Source organism: Gadus morhua, chromosome 7 (assembly GCF_902167405.1).
Source record: "Gadus morhua chromosome 7, gadMor3.0, whole genome shotgun sequence".
NCBI lineage: Eukaryota > Metazoa > Chordata > Actinopteri > Gadiformes > Gadidae > Gadus > Gadus morhua.
The window spans coordinates 19161087-19180880 of record NC_044054.1 but is presented as its reverse complement, the minus strand read 5'-3'; the positions used below and the strand labels follow the sequence as shown (position 1 = coordinate 19180880).

General features: G+C 53.5%; 1 protein-coding gene across 3 annotated transcripts in view; it reads right to left on the bottom strand.

Moving 5' to 3' along the window:
• The window catches only part of auts2a (activator of transcription and developmental regulator AUTS2 a), a 268221-nt gene that overhangs the window by 13113 nt on the left and 235314 nt on the right, over positions 1 to 19794 (bottom strand). For all 3 annotated transcript variants that reach the window (XM_030361445.1, XM_030361446.1, XM_030361444.1), the window contains exons 7-8: positions 3135 to 3921; positions 576 to 904 (exon numbers count right to left, since the gene is read on the bottom strand). In XM_030361445.1, coding sequence (XP_030217305.1) covers positions 576 to 904; positions 3135 to 3921 — 1116 coding nt within the window. The remainder of the gene's footprint in view (positions 1 to 575; positions 905 to 3134; positions 3922 to 19794) is intronic.

The following is a 19794-nucleotide window of genomic DNA, read 5'->3' as shown; positions in this document are numbered from 1 at the left end:
GTGGGACAGATGACAGAACACCCTAACTTCACCATTTGCAACACATTTAACATTTTGAGTTCACTGTCCCGGAACTAAGCTGAGCTTAGTTTTTGTTGGTTTGAACTGTTTACGTCCGCTTTTGAAACCCGCCGAAGGGTTTCAACGATCAGAATTATTATATTAGGATTACCTTTAAATAACCGAAGAATTTGTCATCAATTCTTCTGCACAACAGGTATTACACACATATATATATATATCGACTATATATCGTATACACATGCGCTACCCCATCGCTGTTTTGTATAGTACATGAGCGGGGTAGGGGCTCCAAGGAGCATGGTGTTTATAATATATACACATACATATATGTGTGTCTGGGTGTGTGTCTGGTGTGTGTGTGTGTGTGTGTGTGTGTGTGTGTGTGTGTGTGTGTGTGTGTGTGTGTGTGTGTGTGTGTGTGTGTGCCGTTGTTTCTATAGCACCTGAGCTGGGTAGGGGCTCCCAGCAGCAGGGTGTTTATAATATCTACACATATACGCATCTACCTCATGTGTGTGTGTGTGTGTGTGTGCGTCGTATAGTACCTGTACCTGAGTAGGGGCTCCCAGCGGGGGGTTGTCCGGCGACGGGCAGGGCGCTAGACGTCAGTGGCGGTGGTGGAGGCAAGGCAGCTGGAGGTGCAAACATATTGGGGTGGTGTGGGAGCGGCGAGGACTGCAGGGCCTGGGGGAAGCCGTGGGGGGGGGCGCCCTGGTGGGCCGCCAGGGGCAGCGGGAAGGGGGAGGAGGACGCGGAGGAGGCCGCTGCTGCTGCTGCTGCTGCGCTGGGAGGCGGCGAGGGGTGGGGCAGGTGGAGGGGGCCGGCGGCGGTGGGCGGGGCCCCGTGGATCTTGGAGCCCGGTGTGCTGCTCCGGCTGCTGCTGTGGAGACGGGAGGAGGAGGAAGAGGAGGAGGAAGAGGAGGAGGAGGAAGAGGAGGAGGAGGAGGAGGAAGAGGAGGTGGAAGAGTTGTATGAGGATTAGGAGGAGGGGGAGGTGGAGGAGGAGGAGGAGGAGGAAGAGGAGGAGGGGGAGGAGGATGAGGAAGAGGAAGAGGAGGAGGAGGAAGAGGTGTTTGAGGATTAGGAGGAGGAGGAGGGATGAGGATTAGGAGGAGGAGGGGACGAAGGAGTAGAGATTTGGAGGAGGAGGTGGGGGGGAGATGAAGGAGGAGGAGGAGGAGGAGGATGGGGGAGGAAGATGGCGGAGGGGATATGATGGAGGAGTTCGGGAGGAGGAGGAGGAGAGAGAGAGCGAGTAAGAGAGAGAGCGAGAGAGAGCGAGCGAACAAGAGCGAGAGCGCAGAGTGTAGAGGGAGAAAGCAAACAAGGAGGAAGAGGGGGGGTTAGGGGCCAGGTGTGATGGGATTAACACTCGTTTCCCGGGGCGCCTCCACGCCTCCATCTGTCCCCCCCTGCCGCCGCCCGGGAACCTCGTTTTCACGCCTCAGCGCTCCCGCGTTCACACAGAACACACACGCCTCCCGCCCCGGGCCCCACGTTCCGCCGGAGAGCTCCCTCACCGAGCGCAGGGGCTCCACTCTCAGAGACACCGCCACGCGCAAAACATGGCGCCGCCCGCCAGCCAGGCCGGCTTCACGACACAAGCGTCTGCCTTTGAGCAAGGCTCCTGCTTCAACGCCACTTCCTGCTCCTCTGCCAAGGCACGCCGCATGATTTATTAAAAAACAACAACACTTCAAACCAAGACACGCCGAGACAGGGACAGAGCGATGGCGTGTGTGTGTGTGTGTGTGTGTGTGTGTGCGTGTGTGCGCGTTTGTATTTTTACGTGTGTGTGTGGGGGTTTTCCCGCAGGCTGTTTGGAAAGGCTTGTCGTTCTGCATCTTTACACACTAAGCTCCCCTGGAAGAGGAGCCCGTCTGCCGCTCTCCAGCCCTGTCACCGGGCCAAGCCTGATTATTCACCGCCGGTGCCAGGGCCTCGGCGGAGCTCTGGCGGGGGCCCCCGGAGGGGCCGTGGCGTCGGGAGCGCCAGGCGCAACCAGCTGCTGGGGGCCCCCGCGAGGCGAGGAGTGTTGCTGGGCCCACAGGAGGCCAGAGCCTCACGGCTCCAAGAGAGAGACGGAGAAGAAGAGAGCAGGAGGGAGGGAGGGGGAGAGCAGGAGGGAGGGGGAGAGAGAGAGAGAGAGAGAGAGAGAGAGAGAGAGAGAGAGAGAGAGAGAGAGAGAGAGAGAGAGAGAGAGAGAGAGAGAGAGAGAGAGAGAGAGAGAGAGAGAGAGAGAGAGAGAGAGAGAGAGCGAGCTGCTGCAGACCCATCCGTCACCATTTCCCCGTTTAGTGTTGTTGTTATGGACCCCATTTGCTCCAAATTGGTGCCCCTGGCTAGTGTGGTATCGATGATTAACCAGTGTGTTTCACCTTAAGCGTCAGACAAAAAAGATAATGCTGCTACGATTCCTAATCAGACGAGCAGACATAATGTCTGCACGGAGGAGCAGAAACCACTGCTTGATTTCTAGAAGTAGTATTTTTTACACTTCTTTTCCCCCTGGAGGACCGTTGTTTGACAAGGCCCCAACAAGCGCTGCGTTAACACAACTCAACACAAACAAAACAGATGAACTAGAAATTATGCAGCCGGGGTGTTGATTCCGGAGCGTATGCTAAGGTACGGCGCGGCGGATGGAGTGCGATGGTGATTGTGTAGGTGGTTAATAAGTCCCAGGGTGCTGTTCACCTCCCACTGTGGACAATCAGCCACTTCCCCCCCCCCCCCCCCCCCCCCCCCCCGTCTCGTCTCGGGGTACCTTCCACCGAGCCGTGTTTGAGTTGATTAACAGCTGAAACAAACAACGCAAGACCTCGGAAGTAGGTCTCGCATATTAATGTAGATTTGTTTACTCGCAGCTACACCTTGGCAATGACATCTTAACACGGCCTGAATGATTTTGATTTTATTTTCAATTTTAAAACAATGATGTTGTTATGGTGCAGTGAATAGCAAATCTAAAATGTGCTAATATCGTGTAGCTATTGTATTGCCTTTTGGGAACATCGGACAGCTTCTAACCTGAGGTCTGAACCGTTCCGCACTGCACTTGGATGATCATGAGAAGCTGGGGCTGGAGCGCGCTAACACTGGGGTCTTACCTGTGTCCGTTCAGGCTGTGGCCGTTGTAGGCTGACAGGGGCCTGGGGTGGCAGCGTGAGGGGGGGCGGTGGGGTCCCGCCTGGCTGGGGTGCTGCTGCTGCTGCTGCTGCTGCTGCTGCTGCTGCTGCTGGTGGGGGTGGTGGTGGGGGTGGTGGGGGTGGTGGGGGTGGTGGGGGTGGGGGTGGTGATGGTGCCCGGGGAGGGCGGGCGACGGCGGTTGGGGGTGATGCAGGCTGGGCGTGGGCGGCGGCCTGGGGTGATGCAGGAGGGGGTCCGCCTGGTGCTGGTGCTGGAGCCGGGGCCGGGGGGCCAGCGAGGGCTCTGGACCCTGGGCGAGAGGCAGGGCTGCGGGCGTCTGAGGCTTTGGGGGAGCCTCTGAGCGCGGGGGCAAGTAGGCGGAGCTCTGGGGCTGGACGCGGCCGTTGGTGTGGGAGTGGTTGTGGGGGTGGGGCTGGGCTTTGGGGTGGGCGTGGCCGTGTGCGTGCCTGGGCGAGGGGGGCGGCTGGCTCGGTGGCAGCGGAGGGTGGGGGTGGGAGTGAGTGGGCGTGGCCACGGGGAGCCTAGGCGGCGGCGGCGGCGGCGGGGGCAGTGGCGGAGGTGGGGGTGGGAGTGGGGTTGGAGGGGTGGGCTTGGCGGTGGCGCTTGTGGGCGGGAGGGCCGGGGGCTCCCTGCAGCTGTCCTGGCTGCGCTCCTGACTGCGCTCTAGGCCTGACACCTTGAGTGGGGCCGGCCCCTGGGGCTCCTGGCTGCCATTGGTGGAGGGCACATCAACGCCGAACTCTGGAACTGGGATGGGGGAAGACAAGGGGAAACAACGAACCAATCAGTGGGTTGCATCTCTCTGAGAACAGCTCTTCACTCGCGGCCTTGTTGACTAGAACAATCGGTTCTAGTCATCGGGGCCCTAATGAGATTAGGGCCCCCGATGAGGATTACATACAGCGGGACCGGGAGCGTTGTGATTCACCGTTGTGAATCAACGGTGCAGACCTCAGCCACAGATGTTTTTTTGTGTACATTTGTAGAGTGCTAATGAACCGAGTAGTTGCTGTAAATAGCAACAATGACCGCAGAAGAAGAATACGGTGCAGCGGTACACAGAGGAATTGTAGAGCTGCTTGTGAATGAACAAGTGGTTCCTCACAGGCCTTCTGTTACACACTCAAAACTCATCTTATTCCCGTTTCTCACAGTGTGGTTGTGTCTCTGGGAGGTATTGCACATACTGGTACATATCTTGTGAGGAGAAGCATCTGTGCCAAATCCTCAAACATTTGCAACAAATAGACCCTGGAGTAAAATGTTCATCGTCCAACATTATCGGCCCCTTTCTTCAAGGAAAATCAAACCGATTTAGATTGAATGAATTAAAATCACAACAAAAATGATAAACCCTGTTGTTGGCTTAGTTTCAGCTATTTTTGTCAGGGGGAACATCCAGCCCCATTTGTGAACCGTCGACACCGTGGGATAACAAACAGTCCAACTATTCAAATCCTGCCCGGAGGACTCCTTCATAAAACCACATATGAACACCAACACACTCAAACAGTAAATCACAATCAGTGAAAGCGTCCTCCTAACCGAACGCAGACCAGAGAAACGCACCAATCCCCTCCGTCCTGCAGAAGGTCTCTAGATCACACGGCAACATTGCCCCCTTAAGGCCTTACAACCGAGAAACCCACGACGTGTGAGTCTCACGCAATGAACAACAACAACATGTTTATTAGGCTCCACGCAAAGTGGATGCATTCTCTGCTGGGACTCTCCATCACCACAGAGGAGCGCCTAGGCCCTATTCTAGGTGCTGCAGCCGGGGCCGTGGGCCTGCGTGGCTCTCCAGAGGCAGAAGAGGGCTCGGGTGCTCTGGGGTGTAAAGTGGGAGGGAGGGAGGCTGGGACCGAATGATGAGTTCATACGTACGCTGTGATTAACTCTCTCCGGACCTCCTGGGAGGGAACGGGGGTGTGACTAGCTAGCTATAATCCTCTGTGGCACCGAGCTCTATATCGGGTCTGGCTCCGGCTCCACCCCCTCTCCTGGGCTTCAGCTGGAACCCATCACCCCCTGAGGGGCCTCGCGGAAGGGGACGGGGACGGGGGGACGGGGGGAAGGGCCCCAGCGGTACTTCGGCTCCCCGTCTCCTGGGAGGGCCCCGGAGGGCCCCAGGACGGCTCAGAGCAGTTCCAACCCCGGTGGGACTGGATGGGTTGGGGGGGAAGGGAATTGGTGGTGGTGATGGTTGGAGTGGAAACCCCACTGGGAGTAAGCTGGGCTGGGGAGGGGAGGGGGGGGGGGGGGGGTGTAGGAGCTGAAGTGGCGGAGAGAGAAAAGCAGTGCTCTATTGCAAGACTAAGCATTAGCATTCAAATGCCAAAGTTGGTATTGGCAGGGCCCTCCCGGAGTGCATCCCATACAGCAGTAGCAGGGGTCAGGGGAGGCCGGGCTTGGTGCAAGATCACGATCGATACCTACAATCACAGCGATTGACTCGGGCTCAGTGCTCCGAAGGAGAATTGGACCGAGACATCTGCCCGCATCAGACAGATGAGACAAAACACACACTTGGCCGGATTGAAGTGGGTTGGAAGAGTGTCGGTTACTGGACTGAGTGTGTGCAGTCCCTGCCTGCGAGGCATCTATATGTAATGGTTAGTAAAAGTAATGGACACACACAGTCACGCAGTAATCATGAGCTCATGAATATCATTACCCCCCGACGGACAGTGGCCAGGGCGGCCAAATGACAGCCCTGACAGGCGGGTGGAGGAGAAATAGCACATTTTCAACCCCACCAACTTCTGCAGCACACGCGCACACACACACACACGCACACGCACACACACACACACACGCTTGAATACACACACTGCACACTGTGGCTAGAAGGTAGCATCCCAGAGGTTGGCAAGCTTGTTTTGAGAAATGTGCTAACATGCTAAAACAGGAAAGTGTGTGTTCTGGCCATAACGAAGCCCCCAGAGAGAAGGTGGAGGGGGAGGTGAAGGGGAGGAGGAGGAGGAGGAGGAGGTGGAGGGGGAGGAGGAGGAGGTGGAGGGGGAGGAGGAGGAGGTGGAGGAGGAGGGGGAGGAGGAGGAGGTGGAGGGGGAGGAGGAGGAGGAGGAGGAGGAGGTGGAGGGGGAGGAGGAGGAGGTGGAGGGGGAGGAGGAGGAGGTGGAGGGGGAGGAGGGGGAGGTGCAGGAGAGGAACTCTGCACATCTCCCACGGGGGATCATTTGTCAGTCTCCTTTATCCCTGAAAACAAATACAAAAAAACATCCCCTCCCGCCCCCCGTCCCAAAAGAAAATCCTGGCTGTTTCCTTCCCCCCAGGCTCTGATTCCCCCCCCCCCCCCCCCACCAGTGACCTCTTCTGCATGGCATTATCAGCTGGGTTCCAACGGGAACACACATCGCCTGCCGGGGGATTTGAATGGGAAATGAGCCGAGCTGAAGGAGGCGACGGCGGGAGGAGGTGGTGGTGGGCTGCTGGGCATCGGTCTTGTGTTTTTCTCCTCTTTTGTTTCAAGGCTAGCAGGCGGGTTTTGTGGTGGTCAGCTGGGTGCCTCAGTGAGTCTAAGTGTGTGTGTGTGTGTGTGTGTGTGTGTGTGGGGGGGAGCTTTGTTGGGGCTAATCACAAGGGGGGGGGCAGATTGAGGCTTAAGAGAGCCAACTCATTATCCCAGCAGGCTAGTCTAGCAGGCTAACACAGCGGGCTAACCTGCTGACTGATTTCATCACACACACGCAACCGCAGTATGAGCGGTTACATGATGGAGTAATCACACTGAGAAGATGCTGAAAATGTGTTTTCAGCATGTGTGTCACACGCTTTTTACAAAGTTACATCATGATGCGAACTTCTCCAACTACGACATATGATTCCCCTGAAAATGTATCTGCAGTTATTAGACGGGAATGAGCCGTCGTAAGTAGGAGCGGTTTCCAGGGGTATAAGTATACGAGGCAGATGACGAGCTCTCCTTCAGCCACGTGGTGGGAGAGACGTAGCCTTGATATTAAAGCCTTCGCTGGCAGGCGTCCACAGACCTCCGGTCATGTGAACCGCACTACGACACACAGAGGGTAAAGCCATTAGGGCGCTTGACAAACGAGACGGGAAGCATACTGTGTCTTAACAGGGACTGAGGTCATCGGGGTAGTAAATTGCGAGATCAATTTAGCATATTATGTTTCAATGTCATCCCTTGTTTTTACGGCCCCGGCCTGTATAAATAATTATAAACTCAACATGAGCCAACATCATCATCCTCTTTAAAAATGTAAATGGCAGATCAACGGCCTGACCCTTTGGCACCAAACATCCTCTCCCTGTTCCGTGCCTAGAAGTCCGGCCAAAAATCCCTCTCTCTCTCTCCCTCTCTCTCTCTCTCACTGTGGGGTGGTCTGACAGCTCTGCGCTGGGCCCCCAGAGACACTATGACAGATTGGCTCCTGTAGACATGTCTGGGACGTTCCGATCCTCTGACAGCCCACCACCACCACCACCACCACCACCACCACCACCACCACCACCACCACCACCACCCCAAACCAACACCCCCCCCACCACCACCACCACCACCACCACCACCACCACAAACCAACACCCCCACCACCACCACCACCACCACCACCACCACCACCACCCCCACCACCACCACCACCCCAAACCAACACCCCCACCACCACCACCATGGTCCATCATCCCATCCCCTACCTCCCCTTTAAAATAGCCCAAGGCACATGCATGCTTCACCCGTGCCATCATTTAAGAGGAAACATCCCGATAGGGGTCACGTTGATGTGATCGCATAACCACTGAGCGCGTTGCTACACTTTGTGTGTGTGTGTGTGTGTGTGTGTGTGTGTGTGTGTGTGTGTGTGTGTGTGTGTGTGTGTGTGTGTGTGTGTGTGTGTGTGTGTGTGTGTGTGTGTGTGTGTGTGGTCTGCTAATTTAAAGCAAAGCACCGGCAGAGGTGGGGAACCGCCGGTCCTTCCCCGATGATTGAATGCCACTTGGCAGGTCGTACGGCGAGAGGAGTGAACAGTATGCGCACTAGCGCATGGGATATAATTACACCCACTGCAGGTTCCCATGGTATAAGGCGAGAAGCATCCTTGATCTTTCTACCCACATCCCCCCCTCCACACCCTGCTACTGGGCAAGCAGCAAACCTTAAATCACCCAGAGCATCTGACCTGGCCGGCGTCCCTGTTTGCTTCTTGTCAAGCGCCTCTTGTTAACGACCGCAGGCAGCGGGGGGTGGAAAAAGAAGAGGTGTGCGGTTGTGTATCTAAAGCAGGTACGTCTTCAGATCAAGCTGTCAAAACAAAGTGATGTATTCATATTAACGCGCAGGCTTGTGTTTCATGTTTCATGTAATGGAAGGCGGCTTTGGCGGAGGGCGCGCGGCAGCTGAGCCACAACCGGAGCGAGAGAGAGAGAGAGAGAGAGAGAGAGAGAGAGAGAGAGAGAGAGAGAGAGAGAGAGAGAGAGAGAGAGAGAGAGAGAGAGAGAGAGAGAGAGAGAGAGAGAGAGAGAGAGCTGGTGGTGGGAACAGGAGGGAATGATGGAAAGAAGGTAGGAAGGAATAAAGGGAATAAAGAAAGGAAAGATCAAATTAGGAAAAAGGATGGAAGGTAGGAAGGAATATGGGAGGAAGGAAGGATGTAGGGAGTAGAGATGAAGTGGAAACACGCAGAATCCTGAGCCAATCACAGGGCTGCATCATTGAGCCCCTCTTGAACCAGAGGTAATGATGCAATAGCAGGTGACCTGCTTCTGTTGCATGGAGCACGCTTGCCGCCAACAAACTGTTTTCACCTGGGAAGGGAAGAGCCTCTGGGTTAATCCACCAGAGAACACTGCTGATCCATCTAGCGGTGGAATATTTTAATCTACTCTGATGATGACACATCATTCCACTTTCTTTTTGACACTGACCCCCCAGTGGCGTCAAGTCAAATGTCACGGGTAATATGGCTGTCACTGATAGAAATAACCAACATCAACTGCAAGATGATCTCCTTCCTGTTGCCAATAATGGATCCCCCAGCTTGTTAACACTGAGCTTAAAATCGGTTGGTTTTAATAACAGTTGACGATTGGTCAAATAAGCTAAGGTTAGCTTCCTGAAAATGCAAGCAAGTCAACCATGGAGTCCTCTTTTCAGCAGGTTTGTTATAAGATCGAGCAAGATACAAACAAGGTGAGGAAGAGAAAGAGAGGTAGATAAAGAAAGAGACCGGGAGAGAGCCAGGGGGAGTGAATGGTCACACAGGCACATGGCACGATTTCTACAGTCTTGTTTAAAAAAAAGAAAAACGACAAGAACTATCTAGAGAGAAGCGCTGACATCCCAGAATCCCTGGCCTGTCCATCACAGCTGCCAGAGTCCTTCAAAGTCCCGCTCACTCACTCACCATCCCACTGTCTACTGCCAACTCTCTACCTCTCTCTCGGCCCATCTGCCTGCTGTATTCTCTCTCTCTCTCTCACCCTCTCTCTCTCTTGTTCCTCTGGTGGTGCTGCAGTAGGCAGAATTCTGAGGCCACTGAGGCACCATATCAGACTCTCTCTGAGTCGTCAAGAGTGCTAATGTTCCTGTCAGCCTGCCATTGGAAACACACTTTAGAGCCCCGGGTCACTGGTAAGAACATCTGAAGGAACAGACTCATTTGATTGAGATGACAAAAAATAAAAAAAAGTCTTACTACATACTACAGCATTAGAACCGACACAAAACCAAACGCGGTTGTGGGTGGTGGGGTTTGGAGTCCATGCCTCCCAGTCATGGAGCTGGAACAATAACACTGTTGTTTATCTAAAGAGCGACAGCCATTCCTCCCTTCCCTGTCAGGTCACATCTCGTCATGAACCTTCAAATAAATGAACTGCGGCGGTTTAACGTTGAGTCAATTTAACGGATGAAGTCATTGCTCCTGGACTTTTTTTTTCTTTGGTTAAAAAAACGTAATTAACGAATTCCCGTCTGTGTAAACATCACTTATTATACAGACGGACTGGAGCTGCGGCAATTTAAATCCGAGCCTATTAAGTCAAATAAAATTAAATATAAACCTTGATGTGCAAAGCGATTAATTCGTTCCAATGAAAGTGGAAAAAATTGCTCACAGCGGACCATGTCCTTGCCTAAGAAGATATGAAAGAAACCCCCTTCTCTCCTCCGGGTCGTGTTGAAATCTGGAAAGCATTTCGGTCCAATAAGAGAGAAGCAGAAGAAAAAAAGCTCTTACTCTGCCTGCTTTCCTATTTAGTTTGACACCAGCATTAGGTGCTGGAAACCGCGGGTGTTGACAGTGGGCTGACCCCGGAGACAGCACGCGCTCCCTGCCGCTGACCTTGGCCAGGAGGTAGATGTTGTTTATTTGGTCTTAATGAGGGCCGCCTGATCAGTTAATGGCAGACATCTTAGACCGTTCCCTTCCCTCCTCCCCCCTCATACACACGAGGAGGAACAACAAACACCGCCCTCTCTCCCTCGCTCCCACCACAAACCTCACACATAGACGGACCGGTGGTCCACAGCTGTGTTTGGTTGTCCACCTGGATCATGGTCCTCGGTGACTCCACTGCCCATGAGTTGCCAGAGTTCAACAGGATCTTGCACCTCGTCGCTGAGCTCTTTGGTTATCCAACAGGGAAATGATAACAGACCTCTCTGGAGTACGTATTATAAAATGACAGCTGAACTCAGCTCCCTGGCTAACGAGTGTGTTTGTGTGAGAGCTCCCCCCAGGCCCCAGAAATTCCTCCCCAGCGCTGAATGGTGTGTAGGCAATCCTCAGGGCACCCTGAGCAGTCCTCACACTTACCCAAGGGCTCCTTCTGAGAGACGGCCCCGCCGTGCAGCACTCCCTCGGTCTCTCTCTGGGGGCCCATACTTAGCTGTCCTGTTAAAGGGGCCTCCGAGAGGAAGCAGTGAGGAACGCTTGAACAAACTCGTCACCCCCCCACCCCAAGCCAAAAGTTAAAGGCTAATCCAATGTTTGCTAACGTGGCGGTGTCGGGGCGAGAGGCTGCCATGCCGTTCTTTGCTCTTGCAATATCTTGTCACTGATTTTAATCCCTACTGATCTCAGGGCCAAACAATCCTTGGATTTCAACACCCCTCCCTGTTCCCCACTCCAGAATCGTTTCCTCCCCGGCCCCATCCCCCACTTTCCAAGCATGAGCTGCCACCACGAGCGCTGTAGCCGCCGCAAGTTCGCTCCGTGCTGCGCCAGAGCTGCCATGCCTCCAGAGGGTCCTGCAGTACCAACACCGCGACAGCGGAGGCATGCGAGTTGTTGGACGTGGCCCCAGATGTCGAAACCAGGTGGGGGGGTTTACGGGGGTGTCAGACTATTCACCACCCGCAGCCTGTCATGTCGGCGGCTCCTCTGGAGGTAGAAGGGTCAACGGTGGGGCGTTTAGGGGTCGGTGTCTGGTTACCAACGTCCCTGGCTGGACTTCCCTCTCTCCATGTGTGTCGGACTCTCGCGCTGGGTTTTATTGCTTCTAGCCTTGCCCTTTTGGAGCCGTGGGGTGGCTGGGCGATGTAGAGGAATGGGGAGGGGGGTGGTGTAATGTTGCAGAGAGAGTGTGGTCATATGGCCCGGTGGTAAGGCACACCGGGGTCGGTAATGTAACGAGCGGTGATCAAGTGAAAGGGCAACCTGGGCAGGCTGGGAGAGGGAGGGTGCTCAGCCCATCTCCTCACATCTATATTTGATGAGTACAACGTTTTTACAGACAAATTCCACATGGCAAGTGCCGAAGCCCAACTATCTGTAAAATCTCGGCAGGTGGTATGGGGGAGATACATTCTGGAGAAGTGTGATATATGTACCTTTATATCTTTCATGACCATCTGCCCTGGTCTGTGTGTGTGTTGGGAGTGCATGCGTGTGTGCAATGGTTTGTTTATGTGTGTGCGGTTAACCATGAGTTAAATCTCTTAGCTAAGATAGGCCCCCTGTGATCCCCTGTTAAATGGCCACAATCTGGTGTAATTGGGCATGGGTTAAGCCGCTGAACGTTCTCGTCTGTGAGCCCAGATGTGAGGCCAGTCCACAGAGGACGAGAGAGAGAGAGAGAGAGAGAGAGAGAGAGAGAGAGAGAGAGAGAGAGAGAGAGAGAGAGAGAGAGAGAGAGAGAGAGAGAGAGAGAGAGAGAGAACCAACACATGTGCACAGCGGGAGGGAGAGAGAGAGCGCGCTGAGATGACAGAGAAACGCAGACAGACCCTCAAAGGAAAATGAGTGATAGACCAATAAAAAAAGAGAGAGAAACAGGAAGCGGTAGAGAGAGAGAGGGAGAGAGAGAGGGAGAGAGAGTGAGAGAGCAGTAGAGGGGGAGAGAGAGAGAGAGAGAGAGAGAGAGAGAGAGAGAGAGAGAGAGAGAGAGAGAGAGAGAGAGAGAGAGAGAGAGAGAGAGAGAGAGATAGGAGAGATAGGAGAGATAGAGAGGGAGACAGAGAGAGGTAGAAATAGCTACAGGCAACGAAGAGAGAGAGAGAGCAAGAGGTAGAAAGAGAGAGGGAGGAGAGAGAGAGAGGTAGATGGAACGAGAGGGAGTTAAGGGAGAAAGAGAGTGAGTCCTATCTCCTACCTTTCCTAGTATCGATCCTGGTTCCATTCATATCGAGTCAGCCAGGAGGCAAAATCGGGCTCTGTCTCTTCTTTGTGCTGTCATAATAAAGCCATTTATTAACCAGCGTCAACGCTGCTGGTGGTGGAGGTGGTGGAGTGCTCCTTCGCCCACGGTAGCTCTGATTACAGCAGTTCCTCTAAGGGCTCTTAACTGTTTCTCTCACTCACTCTCTCTCCCTCTCTCTTTCTCTCTCTAGACCTCTCTCAGTGCCGCGCTCCTCACTTCTCACCCCGCCAGCAGCACGCCGGGAATCTGCAACTGCCTCCTCGACAGCTCGCAGAAACCTAGGAGCATGAAGGACTCTCTCTCCCTCTCTTACTCTCTCTCTCTCTCTCTCTCTCTCTCTCTAAGCCTCTCTGGCTCTCTCTCTGTCTAGACTCCTCTCTCTCTAGCCCTCTATCACTGTTTTGCTTTGGCGGCGAGCAAATGTGGATGCGTGTGGAGGTTGTCGGGTCTATGGGCGAAAGTATCCCATTACCATTACCTAACACCCCCCTACCCCCCCACCTCCACCTCATCACCCACCCTCTCTCCCCGGGAGGCTACGCTGATGTGGCCGCGCGGAGAACGGGTCTGTTGATAAATATATATACTTGTATATTTACATCTCCATGGGCCAGTAAAGGCGGGGCTGCAATGCATGAGTAGGGGTAGGTAAGTTAGGTTAGAAAGGGATTCTGATTCTCACAATACGACTCAAATCCCATTTAATTGTCAATAATCATATCTATTATCGATCTATTTTTCATCATATCATACGATTATCAAATGTCATCTATTTTTTTCACTTATTCAGGCGTATTGGTCTGAAACAAACGGAGACCAACGGCAGCGGGTTAAGATGGTTTGGGCAGTAGGGGGCGCTGTGGGGCCTCTCAGAGGCCCTTCGCTGCTTGTTTTGTCTGTCTGACAGGCCCAGTCTCCCGGCGGCTTTGATGCGGTGCAGGCCGCGCAGGCCCTGGCCAACGGTTGGTGCGCCCCTGTCACGGGCCGCGTGGAAAGACCCCCCAGAGACCACAGGCAGCTGTGGACGCTCACGAGAGCAGTTGACCTCAGACATGTTGAGCGTGAAGGAGGCCAGCTGATCTTTTCACAAGGCCTCGGGTATCTCTAATGGTGCGGAGGGACGAGCGGTAGGTGGCCCTTCTACTTTACTGCGTGTGTGTGTGTGTGTGAAGTGTGTGTGTGTGTGTGTTTGTGTCTGTCAGAGTATGAGACAGAGAGAGAGAGAGAGAGAGACCGAAAGGGAGAGAGAGAGAGAGAGAGCGAGTGAGCGAGACATAGAGAGGCCAAGAGAGTGAGAGAGAGAGAAAGAAAGAGACAGAGAGAGCGAGCGAGCAAGCGAGAAAAAGCGAGTGAGAGAGAGAGAGATAAAAGAAACGTTGCTGACAAACTAAATCCCCTTCTCACCACCACACTAGCACATGCAAACAGAAAATAGCCACGGGTGGAAGGCAAAGACATGTCCTTTAAACTCAAGACATTGTTTAGACAACATAATGAACACTGGTGCTAATGGGGTATGATAAACGCCTGCTGTCCCACTGTGTCCAATAACAACCTGGAGCTCATTGATACAGTGTCCAGAGACCATCATGCATACCGATAGAAACACTCTTGTCTCTGAGTGCTGCAAGTAGAAGGTCTAGAGACAATAACTATGCAATGTAAATAGAGAGTGAAAAGGCTTTATGCAGTTAATACATGCACCCATTCGAACACTCATACACACACACACACAAGCACACACACACACACACACACACACACACACACACACACACACACACACACACACACACACACACACACACACACACACACACACACACCAAGGCTGCAATTGAATTCCCTTCTTCAAACTCTGAGTAGACTCACTACGCCTCTTCAGCCAAGGACTTCAAAAGAGCAAAATCCCTCTTCTGCAACGCAACCCCAAACTCACAACATGCACTTGTTCATAAACAGTGCCAGCCTTCTCTGCCCTTTTTCACACACACACACACACACACACACACACACACACACACACACACACACACACACACACACACACACACACACACACACACACACACACACACACACACAGTAGAACTTTACCAGTCAGCAGGTCCGAGCGTGATAGATGCGGCTCCTGTATCTCACAGCCTGGTGATGCTCTGGTCTGGGCTTTGCTCCGTGGAGTTCTGGCCAGGCGACAACTGAGCTCAGAGGGCCGTAGTGGAACACACACACCCTAACGCACACACACACACGCACCACCATAAGGTCCACAAGGGTGGCAGCTAACCGGACAGCTGGCAGCCTTCGAGAGGTTAATGGCTTCTGTTTTTTTCCCCCTGCTGCCTTTCTTTCAAGACACTCCAACACTGTTTAAGGGCCTTTCAAGAGCGGCTCATCTGTGGCACGGCAGCCGTGGAAAAAAGTCTCTCTCTCTCTCACACACACTCTCTAGCTCTCACTCTCTCTCTCTCTCTCTCTCTCTCTCTCTCTCTCTCTCTCTCTCTCTCTCTCTCTCTCTCTCTCTCTCTCTCTCTCTCTCTCTCTCTCTAGCTCTCTCTAGCTCTCACTCTCTCTCTCTCCCTCTCTCTCTTTCATCCCACTGAGCTCAATTGATTTCTTTGGCCAGGGGGGGGGGGGTGGCACCGTATAGCAGCCCTCTCGCCAGCCCCCATAAAGAGAGTGACAGCTAGGTCTGACACCAGCAAATAACATGACTTTAACAGGGTGAGGGAGGGAGGGAGGGAGGGAGGGAGGGAGGGAGGGAGGGAGGCAGGTAGTAGGCGAGGAAGGCAGGGGAAGAGGCGGTGAGGCCTGGAGGGAGGGACAGGGGGTCAGGGAGTATGGAGGTCCAGTTGTCTTTCCTACTAAGAGGTATCTCCCCCTGAAGGCCCATCAGTCAGGCCCATGTCGCCCCGCGTCCAAATTGGAGTCGTCGTGTTTTGCTTTCCTAATGCGTCTGCAGCAGACTACACAGTGGAGTTCAAACCGTTTACGGGGATCAGGTTTAAAGCGCTGCCCGGACCACAGACGGCCAACAACATTCCATAGGGTATCAGGGTACAGAGGACTGTGAGCATGAGCATATGCATGCATAACCGTGTGCATGTGTACGCCTTTAGTCTACATGGAGCAACTGAGTATATTTATGTATGTATACGTTAGCGCTTACGGGTAGTTACCTCTTTGCGGAGGTTTGGCAGGGTTTAAAAGAGAAAGAGTGTAAAAACAAAGGGATAGAGTCTCTCTTCTTCTATCTACTCGCCATTTTCTCCTCCGAGCCCTGGAAAACAGTGTGTGGTCTCCACATGTCTGTACCCTGTCTGTCTGTCCGTCCGTCTGGACACCAGGAGGTAGGTGAGAATATAGTGTCTTCATCAGAGCCAAACCCCTTCCTACTCCTTAGCCAAGCCACAACGACCCGCTTCTCACTAGTAACTCTTGAAATGACCCGGGGATCTCCGTCTGCAGGGCTGACGCTGATGACTTATGGCTGTGGGACTGCTGCTCTGGGAGGTGGGGGGGGGGAGAGGGGCTGTTTATTCAAACTGTGCCGAGCCATCCAAACAGTCAGCTGCTACGCCGCCTCCCATGTCAAGAGCCACACACAGCTCCATGCAAGGAGTCGCGGTTTCGGGGTGTAGCGGTTGGTGGTGGTGTCGGGGTGGGAGTCCGACAATGTGATCCCCCCCCCCCCCCCCCCCCCGATGGGCAGCGGCTGCCCCAGGCTCAGGTTGCGGCGGGGAACAATGCCTCCTCTGTCCTGAGCACCTCTCCGACCACCACCACCACCACCACCACCACCACCATCACCACCACACCCACCACCACCACCACCACACCCACCATCGCTCCTGGGTGGGTGCATGGAGACCAGGGACAGACCTGTTCCGCGTCAAGACCTGGCTGGGCGGGGTCACACATCAGAACGCCGCCTCCATCGCAGACCACGCCAACGCCGCCGCACTCCGTTAGCCGAGCGCGGGGAGTCTTAAGGGCTGAGGCGCTTCCATGTTGGGACTTCCCCAAACATCCCCTCCAAGCACTCTGTCAACCCCCCCCCCCCCTCCAACCCTCTGATGCCTCATCTCTCATCCGCTGGCCTGGCTGGCTGGCCTCCATGCGGGCTCAGCCAGACGCTCAGTACCGGGCCCCCGCTACAACAGAGCCCTTTAGTCCTTCCTCGGGTAGCGCCAACACCAAAAGAAACAAGAGAGCCGTCCCTGGTGGGGCTTTTGGAGGTTTTGTGTGACGCTGTTTACAGTAGAATGTGACATGTGGGATAAAGAGCGGTGTCAGAGGGGGCCGGTGGTGGTGGAGCTGGTGGTGGTGGTGAGGGTGGAGGGGCGGGGGGGGGGGGGGGGGGGGGGGGGCTGGAACCCCTGAAATCGAATAGCTCCCGCCAGGAGCTGCACAATCTCTAACAGATGGCGACAGTCCGGATGATGTTGATGCGTTTGGGCAAGCTGAGAAGGACCGCGGGCCAAGAGAGCCAGTGATGTTGAAACCAGGGGGGGGTGGGGGGGTGGGGGCGGGGTAGGCGGAGGTGGGGGTGATAAAATGGAACATTTTGCAGTTTGTTAGGCGCAGTTTATGTGAAACGCACATGCTTTCAATTTCCTTTACAACATCCTTGCGTAACGCTATACACCGCCATCATCCACCCAATAAATCACTGCCTTTTCAAGAGCACGGTGTACATATGAATAGGGGGATGGCATTACTGTCTGTCACAATGGTATCCGGGCCCCATGCATCAAATGCACTCGAAGATCAGTACTCTGAATTCAGGATAAAGGTCTGGGCCTTGATTGGGATGCGAGACGGAATCAACCAGGAAACACATGCCAGGTATTGTGTGTTTGAAGGGTACATGTTGCTCACAAACTGGCTCTGTACACCCTCTCATCAACCCTGAGGTCGGCCCGTTTTCTCACTGCATGTGTTTGAGAATCAGAGACACACTGAGGTTAACCTCTACTCTACAGGGTGCAATTGAAGCGTCAATTGCAGTCATTTATCCTGACCAGAGCCTAACCAAATTTATCCCGCTCTCTCCCTCTGTTTTTAGTTGTGACTGTACTGGATCGCTCTATGCAAAAGGCCCTGTTCTTAGAGCAGCACAGGGAACCAGAAGAGAAGGAGATTCTCCTTTCTGAACTCTCTGAACTTGTTGAGAGAGTTAATTTAAAGGCTCATGGGGAGTACAAAAGTTTGCGTCCTACTAAGAGCCCCTAATATTTTTTCAGCAATGGAATAACTAACACTCGTTATACAGCCATGGTGGTAAAATATTTCCTACAGGGGATAAATGTATACATTATAAATGTTTGAATGTTTCTAAAAAGGAAAATGTGTGAGACAAAATATTTAGGTTGAAACCTTCCACATTACAGTAGGACACTGCTTCATAAAAGGTGCCGGGGCGACGCTCCATATGTTTTACCCACTGAACATAAATAAACTAACTATATACATTCTAAATATAAACAGCATAAATATACGCTGTTATCCGCTGTATATTCTAGGCATGACGCTCTTGCCAATTCACTGAGTAAATCCGGTCAACAGCAATCACAATCTGGGAATATTATCCATGGTGCTACTCCCATCAGAGCTTGACAGTGTCATGTAAGCCTGCAAAGCTGCCATTTTGTATTCCTGATGCACAAGGTGTGAGCCAAATAAACCGGTGGCATGGATATGAATATGAATAGACAGTGGCTGATGGACATGGGCCGTTGGGAGGGGAGATAATGGCTACCTCTAGCCTTAGGTGGTGTGAACGGCCACTCTGTCCTCGCAAAGACAAACGCCTCTGCCGTAGGGATCAACTCACCTCTACCATGGGGACCATCTCACCTCTACCGTGGGGACCATCTCACCTCTACCGTGGGGACCATCTCACCTCTACCGTGGGGACCATCTCAGCTCTACCGTGGGGACCATCTCACCTCTACCGTGGGGACCATCTCAGCTCTACCGTGGGGACTATCTCACCTCTACCGTGGGGACCATCTCACCTCTAATATGGGGATGAACTCACCTCTACCGTGGGGATCATCTCACCTCTACCGTGGGGTTCATCTCACCTCTACTATGGGGATCAACTCACCTCTACCGTGGGGATCATCTCACCTCTATCGTGGGGACCATCTCACCTCTATCGTGGGGACCATCTCACCTCTACCGTGGGGATCAACTCACCTCTAATATGGGGATCAACTCACCTCTACCGTAGGGACCATCTCACCTCTACAATGGGGACCATCTCACCTCTACTGTAGGGACTGTCTCACCTCTACTGTAGGGACTGTCTCAGCTCTACTGTAGGGACTGTCTCAGCTCTACTGTAGGGACTGTCTCAGCTCTACTGTAGGGACCATCTCACCTCTACTGTAGGGACTGTCTCAGCTCTACTGTAGGGACCATCTCACCTCAACCTTAGGGACTATCTCACCTCTCCCGTGGGGACCATCTCACCTCTACCATAGGGACCGTCTCAGCTCTATATCACTTCAACCTTACCGTGCAAACGCCTTTAACTACTGGTATCGCTCAATATCATTCCTCCAACCCAGTGTTTCTTTCACCAGTGCAGAATCTAAACACACAAGAGATTACACACATAAGCTCTGGCTCTAAGAAGGCCACACTAATTGCAGCTAAACGTATACACACTACTTAGCCGAGGCCAACAGAACAAATGTTCCCTTCTATCGTCGACATAAACATTGTTTTTGTAACCCAAGACGGATTCCTGAGTCAACTGAGCGTGCCCACATAAATCCTTCTTTACCTAAAGCCACTGAGAGGGTGCCACGGGCGGTTAGCGAGAGACGGCGCAGAGAGCCGGGCTTGTGCATTACAGAGCGGTTTACCATTCGATTCTGACATTAGACCACGACATATCTCCCCCTGATAGGCTCCAGGGGCGGAGGGAGAGGGGGGCGGGACTGAAGGACTGGCCAGGAAAAGAAGGCTCTTTGACTTTGA